Source organism: Erythrolamprus reginae, chromosome 6 (assembly GCF_031021105.1).
Source record: "Erythrolamprus reginae isolate rEryReg1 chromosome 6, rEryReg1.hap1, whole genome shotgun sequence".
Classification (NCBI taxonomy): Eukaryota; Metazoa; Chordata; class Lepidosauria; order Squamata; family Dipsadidae; genus Erythrolamprus; species Erythrolamprus reginae.
In genome coordinates this window covers 97,016,007-97,026,184 of record NC_091955.1, presented here as the reverse complement: position 1 = coordinate 97,026,184, position 10,178 = coordinate 97,016,007, and the positions used below count along the sequence as shown (strand labels likewise).

The window sequence follows — 10,178 nt, the reverse complement described above, 5'->3', positions numbered from 1 at the left end:
AATAAACCTCCAGATGTGTGGACTTTCAGAATTCCCCAACTAGCACATCCAGGGGGTCCTCGATTTACAAGAGTTCACTTAGTGACCATTCAAAGTTGCAACGGCACTGAAAAAAGCAACCCGGGACCATTTTTCACCCTTACGACCATCACAGTCTCCCAAGGATCATGCGATTTACATTCGTATGCTTGACAACCGACTCGCATTTATGACGATTGTCTTGTCCTGGGGTCACATGATCTTTGGACAAACCATGTCCGTGGGGAAGCTAGATTCACTTAACAACCGGGTTACTCGCTTAACAACTGCAGTAATTCGCTGAAACCAAATGCGGTGAGAAAAGTCATAGAATGGGACAAAGCTCACTTAACAAAGGTCTCGCTTAGCGACATAAATTTGGGGGTCAATTCTGGTTTTCGGTTGAAGTCTACTGGTACAGCAAACAGTGCACATCAAATTTTAATCTGTGTTTCTCTGTCTATCTTCTCTCTCGTTCTGTTCCTCTATCTATCTATCTATCTATCTATCTATCTATCTATCTATCTCTTTCTCTGTGTGTCTCTTTGTCTCTCTCTCTCTCTGTCTCTCTTTTCATCTCTGTCTGTCTGTTTCTATCTATCTATTTCTGTCTCTATCTATCTCTTTCTCTGTCTCTCTTTGTCTGTCTGTCTGTCTCTCTCTCTGTCTATCTCTATCTCTGTCTGTCTGTCTGTCTATCTACTTCTCTCTGTCTCTTTCTTTCTTTCTCTCTCTCTCTCTTTCTCTCTATTTCTGTTTTTCTCTCTGTGTGTCTCTATCTATCTCTCTTCCTCTCTGTCTCTCTCTATCTCTATTCTATCTCTCTCTGTGTGTCTCTCTTTCTGTCTCTTTGTCTCTCTCCACATGTCTCTGTCTCTCTGCTTTCTGGAAAAGTTATGCCAGGCATGAAAAGTTGGGCTCGTCCGGGATTTGAACCCGGGACCTCTCGCACCCTAAGCGAGAATCATACCCCTAGACCAACGAGCCAGCTGTTTCAAATGTCTTGCAGATGTTTCTTTTGGCCAGACTGCTAATTACAGGCTCAAATGTCATGCTTCACTCTTGGCAGCTGGCAGAACCAGTTATGCGCCACGTTTATGAGTTTTTTCGCTTGCACAAAACATTTTAACTGGAGGTACCATTTCAGTGACAATTTGCTAAACATCAATGCCACTTGACTCCAGTGCCTCTGGGAGTTGGGGATTATGGAGGCAAGAGTCCTCCGAAAATGCATTCAGAACATGGCACTGCAGTCCCAAACATCTTTTTTTCATGAGTGTGGTTAAAACTCAAGCCAAACAAAAAATAGGAGGGGAAAAATAGAAAAGCAGTCCTCATTTAGTGACCACAATCAGAGCTGGCAACAGCTGGTGCTAACGATGTTCCCAGCTCTTACTCACTTGCAAGCTCTTTGATTGTTACTCTCTGTGAAGAATGTTTTCCAAGCCCTAAGTCTTTGCAGTGTTTTTTCCATTGCTCTACTTGCTCCGAATGTTTCGTTCCAGGTGCTAATGATGTTCCCAGCTCTTACTGGCTTGCAAGCTCTTCCATTGTTACTCTTTCCAAATAAAGTTTTTTTTAAAGCCCTAACCAGGGGATAAAATAATGTGCTGAAGCTGACCAGACTAAGGACAATAGCCAGATGAATATGTGGTAAGCAGATTCTTTTCCCTATTTTCTTCCCCCAAAACTAAGGTGCAACATTTATTTATTTATTTATTTGTTTGTTTGTTTGTTTGTTTGTTTTGTCCAATACACAATGAAGGTTTTAGTGGGTATATATCTATATACACATAATAAAATACATGATGAAGGTTATAGAGGAGATACTCATAGTAAAATATATCTAAGAAATAATAGAAAAGAAGATAAAGTAATAGAACATATCAATGAAAGAATAGAAGAGATATAGGAACAGAAGAAAGGTAGAGGAGATATAGGAGAGCAATAGGACTTGTGGACTTTAACTCCCAGAATTCTCCAGCCAGCATAGAATTCTGGGAGTTGAAGTCCACAAGTCTTAAAGTTGCCAAGTTTGAAGACCTCTGCTCTAGAAAAAGTGCCGAAGAGAGCAACCAGAATGATAAAGGGACTAGAAACTCAAACATACGAGGAAAGGTTGCAGGAATTGGGCATGGATAGTCTCCAACACTAGAGACCTTCAAGAAAAAAATGGACTTCTATTGGACGAGCATGACGTAGGGTCCCCTGCACCAGCGGGGGGGGGGGGTTGGACTAGACTAGAGGACCTGCAAGGTCCCTTCCAACTCTAATAAGAAATAAATAAATAACTTGAGGATGAGTGGACTTCAATTCCCAGAATTCTTCAAGAGAAACAATATTCTTACTCCCGTCATGCTACTTGGGACTGAGGTTGATGATGATGCTAATTGGACTAAGACAAGGGACACCTCATTGGGCCAATGATGGTCAAGACCCAGGTCCTCTCAACCACCTTATCCTGGCTAGTTGACCAGAGGTTTAAGTCTCAACAAATGTAGGAATGTCCAACTGGCCTTTCCAGAACAGCAAAGCAATACAGGAAGTTATTCTTGATAGCCACCAAATTTTGGAAGCCCAACTCCATGGAGCAACGAGTCCATCAGTTGGATAGATAGCAACCAAGATTCAGACAGAGTGATAGATAAGGTGGAGTTTGACATCTTGGGCCCCAACAAGTGAAGCTGAAGAGGACAGTTTTTGTCTTATGATCTTATTCATCTTTGTCCTCTAAGATCTCAAGATCCTGTTTGGTCAGTTGCAGCTAATCCACAAATGAGATTACTTGAATGGAGGTCTATGGAACAGAAGGCCGGGTTCTTATACATCCCTAATCCCCAAGTTTGCATCTTGGATGATCAGGATTAGCCGCTGATCCCAGCTTGAGCCACTAAGTGGACTTTGTTCTCCATAGGCGTCCTATAATAGGAGAGGAGAAGTCTTCTGGAAGGGTCCACACTGTTGTCCCGTGCTTGGGAGGATGTCCGAGGAAGAAGACTTCTACATCTATGAAAACATCTCCTCCGTGAGGCCCTGGGATGGCCCCCAATATCATATCGCGCCCATGTGGGCTTTCCACTTCCAAACCATCTTCATGGGCCTGGTTTTCTTCGCCGGGACGCCCCTCAACGCCATCATCCTCTTTGTCACCATCAAGTACAAGAAGTTGAGGCAGCCGCTCAACTACATCTTGGTCAACATCTCCTTTGCCGGATTTATCTTCTGCGTCTTTGCCGTTTTCACCGTCTTCTTGTCCAGCTCCCAAGGTTACTTCTTCCTCGGACGACATGTCTGTAGGTTGGAGGCCTTCCTAGGCACGGTGGCAGGTAAATACCAGGACTGGGAAAGCAGAACCAGGTGATTTCCCCCTCGGCGGATCCGGCTCTCAACCTTTGCTGTTTTAAGCAGGGTGGACTTCAACTCCCAGAGGTCCCCAACCCCTTGTTTCAAGAAGTGTGGCCATCAGGGTTGCTTGGAGAAACCTGAGAGTTGATGTCCCAGTTTTGTTGAATGTTTAGCACAGTGGTTCTCAGCCTTTCTAATGCTGCGACCCCTTAATATATCTCATGTTGTGATGACCCCCAACCATAAGTCGAGCGCCAATTCTCCCAACAGAGCTTGAAGCTGATTGGCAGGAAGGTCAGAGGGACATCCCCATTGTAAATGCCTGATTGGTCGGATTGTAAAAATATGTTCCAAGGTGCCAGAATATCTTTAGTTAATAATAATAATAATAATAATAATAATAATAATAATAATAATAATTTATTAGATTTGTAAGCCGCCCCTCTCCGGAGACGGAGTTCCCAACACCAGGGGGAATTTGTTTTTTCCCACAGTCTCCGGTGACCTCTGTGAAACAGTCCGTCGAACCCCCAAAGGGGTCCCGACCCCCATGTGGAGAACCACTGGTTTAGCATCTTGATTACTTTAAAAGGTGTAGATTTCAACTCCCAGAATCCTCCAGTTGGCACTGAGGACCACACGCCTCTTAAAACCAGCTGGCAGGCGAATCCTGGGAGTTGACGTCCACCCCCCCTCTAAGAAAAACCAGGTTGAGAAACAAGGATTGAGTGGATCTTCCCATAACGTAGCCATGCAACCACGTTCTTCAGGTGGATCAATCAGGAGGAGGTGATGGAAGTTGCAATCTAGGATGTTTGAGGTGGATCTAGTCCTCTTGGAGGTTATTCGACGCTTCTCAAACATTGGGTGGAAAGCCCGTGTTGACATAATAATGCAGTGGTCATCAAACAAGGGCAATTTAACAATGGTGGACTTCAATTCTCAGAATTTTCCACCTGGGGAATTCTGGGAGTTGAACTCCATAAAGTTGCCAAGTTTGGAGACCTCTGTATGAATGGATTGGAAGTAGTGTATTATCCCTCAGATGAGAAATTATTAATTACACATCATTTGACAGTTCAGGCAATGAAGCAAGCTTCTGGGGAATTCTGGGAGTTGGAGTCCACCTTTCTTCAAATGGCCAACACTGAGAAACACTGCCCTGAAAGTAAGGATGGAGATGAAGAGTTGAGAGTGTAACCTTGGTTGGGGGGTTTATATTCTCTCTCGGTTTCTCTGTCTCTTCGTCTGTCTGTCTGTCTATCTATCTATGTCTCTCATCTTTCTCTCTCTCATTCACTCTTTCTCTCTTTCTTTCTTTCTTTCTTTCTTTCTTTCTTTCTCCCTCTCCCTTTCTGTCTCTTTCTGTCTCCCTCTATTTGTCTCTCTGTCTCTCTCTTTCTGTCTCTGTCTCTTGTCTTTTTCTTTCTTTCTTTCTTTCTTTCTCTCTCCTTTTCTCTCTCTGTCTCTCTCTCTATCTCTCATCTTTCTGTCTCTGTGTGTCTCTCTCTGTGTCTCTGTCTCTCTCTTTCTGTCTCTCCCTGTTTGTTTGTCTCTCTGTCTCTCATATTTCTCTTTCTTTCTTTCTTTCTTTCTGTCTCTCTCTTTCTGTCTCTCTGTTTGTTTGTTTGTTTGTTTGTTTGTTTGTCTCTCTGTCTCTGTCTCTTGTCTTTCTTTGTCTCTCTGTTTCCCTCTTTCTGTCTCTGTCTGTTTCTCTGTGTGTGTGTGTGTGTGTGTGTGTCTCTCTCCCTCTTCATTGTCTCTGTCTCTCCTGCTATTGTCCACTTCTAATCCCCCACTAGTAGTGGGATCTTGCATGGGTGGTGTGGTACACACTCCCAGTTGGAAAAATGGAGATGCGCATGCATCTACGCATCCCCGACACATGCGCACCTGCACCCATGCGAGATTCAGATTTTGTGCACGCACAGGAAGCGAAATCTCCCATGATGATACTTCCATGGGGAGATTTCACTGATTTTCAGCGTTTTTAAAGAAACCACTCCAAATCGGTGACATCTTGCGCACGTGAGTGTCCTCACACAAGATTTCATTTCCTGCACATGCACAAAAGCCGAACCTTGTGCATGCGCACACTGAACTTCCCCCACACCTATCACCGGAAGTTCGCAGGGAGCGCTAGCAACAGGGAGCCCTGCCCTGTCCCCCACTATCAATGTCTGTCTCTCTATCCGTTGTCCACAGGTATGGTCACCGGCTGGTCCTTGGCCTTCCTCGCCTTCGAACGCTACATCGTGATCTGCAAGCCGCTGGGGAACTTCCGTTTCAACGCCAAACATGCTCTGGTAGTGGTGGCGACCACGTGGGTCCATTGGAGTGGGGGTGGCTATCCCCCCCTTCTTCGGCTGGAGCAGGTTTGATGGGCACAAAGAGGAACCGGAGTAGTTTCTCCTCTAGGAAGTACCGTATTTTGCGGTGTATAAGACGCACCTTTTCCTCCCTAAAAGAGACCGATAATTTGGATGTCTCTTCTACTCTGAATGTAGCTTCCCGCCCCCCCCCCCCCCTCCAGCCCTAACTATCTGCTAATGATCTTCCCAGCTCTTACTTTGCAGGGCTCTTTCATTGTTTTCTCTCTACAAAGAATGTTTTCCAAGCCCTAAGTCTTTGCAGAATTTTTTCCGTTGCTCTAACTTGCTCCGAATGTTTCTTTCCAGCCCTAACCAAGTGCTAACAATGTTCCCAGCTTTTTACCAACTTGCAAGCTCTTTCATTGTTACTCTCTGCGAAGGAATGTTTTCCAAGTCCTAAGTCTTTGCAGAGTTTTTTCCATTGCTCTACTTGCTCTAAATGTTTCTTTCCAGGTGCTAATGATGTTCACAGCTCTTACTGGCTTGCAAGCTCCTTCATTGTTACTCGCTCAGAATAATTTTTTTTTAAGCCCTTAACCAGGGGATAAAATAATGTGCTGAAACTGACCAGACTAAGGATGCTAGCCAGATAAATACCTGGTAAGCAGATTCTTTTCCCTATTTTCCTCCTCCTCAAAAACTAAGGTGTGTCTTACATTCTGGTGCGTCTTATGTTCCGAAAAATATGGTAGTTTCTCCTACATCGTTGGAAGTCATCAAGAAAAATAATTGGATAACTGTTGGGCCAGGGTGGTGCATGGATTCCTGCCTTGGGCAGGGGGGGTTGGACTGGTATAGGGTCTGCCGGTTGAGAAGGGGGTTGGACTAGAAGACCTCCAAGGTTCCTTCCAACTCTACTCTGAATTTTTAACCTGCATCAAAACCATTTGTCCAGTGCGGTGTAAAGTCTCCTGCCTTGAGGGTTGGACTTCCAAGGTCCCTTCCGGCCCTAGGAGTCTATCATTCTATCCCTGGCGATGTCTTTCCGTCTTCCAGGTTCCTCCCGGAAGGGCTGCAGTGTTCCTGCGGTCCCGACTGGTACACGGTGGGTACCAAATACAAGAGCGAATATTACTCGTGGTTCCTTTTCATCTTCTGCTTCCTCATACCTCTGACCCTCATCATCTTCTCCTACGCGCGGCTACTGGGGTGCCCTCCGGCGGTAAGTCATGCATGCTCTGTCTGGATTATAGGTAGTTGTTATTGCTGTTGTTGTTGTTATTGTTGTTGTTGTTGTTGTTGTTGTTATTATTATTATTATTATTATTATTATTATTATTATTATTATGTCAGTACAACACAGCAAACGAGATCACTATGCTGGATTTCATATTTCATCACCAGTCAGGCGCTTCCCAAGCACCTAGGACTGCATGATGTAGTGGCGAATTATGTTTGCCGATCCCAGTTAAAGCGGCCTTTTGCAATTGACAGATGGAGATTTTGTCAATTCCGATGGTTTTCAAATATCCGCTGAGATCCTTTGGCACTGCACCCATCGTACCAAGTACCACTGGGGACCACTTTCACGGGCTTATGCCAGAGTCGTTGCAGCACATATATATGTAGATTGTTCTGAGTTCGGGTTTTGCCCCTTGCATAGACACTCAAAATATTACACGGGGCAAAACCCGAACTCAGAAACAATATATATATATATATATATATATATATATATATATATATATATATATATATATTATATATTATTATTATTATTAATTAGATATGTATGTCGCCCTTCTCCGAAGACTCGGGGCGGCTAGTCCTTGACTTGCGACCACAAAATGGAGCCCCAAATTTCCTTGGCTAAACAAGGCCATTGTTAAGTCCATTTCACCCCGTTTTATGATGACCTTTCTTGCAAACTTTTGATGACCCAACTAGGTTCACCTCATTAGTGCTGCAAAATGTCACAACTCTTTGGGCTGGTTGTCCGCAGGTAGCCGCTCAGCAGCAAGAATCAGCCACCACCCAGAAGGCCGAGAGAGAGGTCTCCCGCATGGTGGTGGTGATGGTGGGGTCCTTCTGTGTCTGTTATGTTCCCTACGCCGCCCTGGCCATGTACATGGTGAATAATCCTCAGCACGGCTTCGACCTGCGCTTGGTCACCATCCCTGCCTTCTTCTCCAAAAGCTCCTGCGTCTACAACCCCATCATCTACTGCTTCATGAACAAGCAGGTGAGTGTGTCAGATCCAAAACGATCAGGTCTACGTATCAAGATCCAATTAGACTGCTTGGTCAGGGAATTGGGCAGCTGCTGTCCACATGAAGTTAGATTTGTCAACAGGAACATCTAGTTTTGTGTAAATAAAAATTTACACATTCAGCCGACAAGAGAATCAGGAATATTCTGAGGTAAATCTTCAGAGTATACCAAGCACACAGAAGGGGGCAAAAAGTGGGAGGAACTCCCCTCTTACATCACAGCAACCAATCGCAGAGCAGATTGCCTCATGGACAAACAGACAAGATAGTCAGGGACATGGAAACATTGTGAGGTAAATCTAAACAGCAGACAGAAGAAAAAGGCGGGGGGAGGTGGAACAAACACACCCATTTATACCAATCACAGTGCAGATTACCTCATGCATAAGCAGACAAGATACGTCAGGGACGTGAAGTAAATCTAAACAGCATTCAAATCAGACAGATGAAAAAAGGCGGAGAAAAAGGGAACCCCCCCCCTTCGCACCCACAGCAACCAATCACAGTGCAGGTCACCTCATGCAAGAGCCAGCACTCTCCAATCAATCAACTACAACTTGGAAAGAGGTGTCTCAAGACTCACTTATGTCACCAGGCCTGGGGTTATTAGATTCTTGCCCTCTGACCGATGAATGGACTGAGAGAGACTGATTGAATGGGAATGACTGGGGTTTTTATGGTTTTTAGTTTTAGATTTTATATTTAATGAATTTGACCCGAAATGTTATGTATTGTTTTATTATATCTTGTGAGCCACCCTGAGTCCTCAGAGAAGTACAATCAATCAATCAATCAATCAATCAATCAATTCTCAAGCAGTTATACAGCTCCTGTCTCCTCCCTTCCTAGTTCCGTGCCTGCATCATGGAAACGGTGTGCGGCAAACCCATGACGGATGAGTCCGACGTGACTTCTCAGAGGACGGAGGTTTCTTCGGCGTCTTCCAGTCAAGTCAGCCCCAAGAGCTGAGAAGCCCCCACAGACCAAGGCCCTCAGCCACTCTGCATGTTGGAACGCAACCAAGACGATGACTATGCCAAAAAAGAGGGGGCCTCTCCTCACCCCACTGTCCCACGGAGTTCTTTCAAAACACACGCGCGCATCATTTTCTTCCAACGGCAGCACTCCAGGGCTCCATTTAGAGTGGACAAAAAGAGTTTGTTCCTTCTCAAGAGGAGCGGCACGTTTCCAGATGATCTGAACCCCAAAAAGCTCCCCAAACCTTTTTTTCCCCCTTCGTTACCCCAAGTCCCTATCAGAAAGTCGATTCTACCCAATAGAGGTCAAATGCTCTCGGAGTTTGGTGGTTTTTCTTGCAGATGTTTCTGGACCCAGCTAGGGAACATCATCAGGGCTAGAAAGGAGGAGGAGGATTTTGGGGTGCTTGGTGCTCTCTGAACTTAAGTTGTTTTCTTGCAGACTTTTCATTGCCCAGCTAGATAACCTTATCACGGCTAAACGTCGCTGTTGCAATTCGGTCGTAGCTTTGTGAGCTGTTACCCAGAGGGAAAACTCACTTTCCACTAATTTGGAGTAATTTATGGAAACTTAATTTGTATTAGAAGGGAATGGAGCTTTTGGAAAGGAGGAGGGAGAAAGAGAAGGAAGAGAAAGAAGAGGGAGAAAGGAAGAAGAGAAAAAAAGGAGGAAGAAGAGGATTGTGGGGTCCTTGGTTTTCTCTGACCTTGTTTTCTTGCAGACGTTTCATTACCCAACTAGGTAACATTATCAGGGCTAAATGTCCCTGTTGCGATTGGATCATAACCTTGTGAGCTGTTACCCAGAGAAGAAAACCTATTTATTTACCTAGCACTCTCCTAGCCCCTATCTTGTCAGCATTGCATAACTTCAGTCTAGGTCTTACAATCTGTTGATACCATAGCTAGAATCGCACCCAGACTCCCTCCACTTGTCTCTTTTGGGTGGCCAAGATTCTGGCAGGTTTTGGAAAGGATGGAGCGGAAACCCTTGTCGTTGTTGTTTATGCACAAAGATGGTGAGAATTTTTAGCACCGCATCTCTCTCTCTCTCCACCACCTGTATCTTTTTCTCAGAATTCGGAGCCAGCCATGGCCCACAATAAACCCAGTTCAAAGGATCTGGTGCGAGGCGTCAATTTGGGGAGAACAGTTGCGATTATCTGCCGAATCGTCTGGAAGGAAACGGAACTCATAGGACTCTCACAAACAGCCTGGGCAAACAAGCCCATCTTTTTCTCCAGCTCCTGTTAAGA

The 10,178-nt window shown here is 44.9% G+C and overlaps 1 protein-coding gene and 1 non-coding gene across 2 annotated transcripts; one reads left to right on the top strand and one right to left on the bottom strand.

Annotated features, from left to right (window-relative positions):
- Nucleotides 1-933: 933 nt before the first annotated feature.
- On the bottom strand, nucleotides 934-1,005 carry TRNAP-AGG (transfer RNA proline (anticodon AGG)). The gene has a single exon. It is a non-coding gene; the product is annotated as a tRNA-Pro (tRNA).
- A 1,993-nt stretch (nucleotides 1,006-2,998) lies between these two features.
- Nucleotides 2,999-8,914, top strand: OPN1SW (opsin 1, short wave sensitive). The gene is given in 6 exon segments (XM_070754509.1): nucleotides 2,999-3,344; nucleotides 5,569-5,693; nucleotides 5,695-5,738; nucleotides 6,732-6,897; nucleotides 7,678-7,917; nucleotides 8,795-8,914. Coding segments are annotated over 6 exon segments (1,041 nt in total).
- The last annotated feature ends 1,264 nt before the right edge of the window (nucleotides 8,915-10,178 follow it).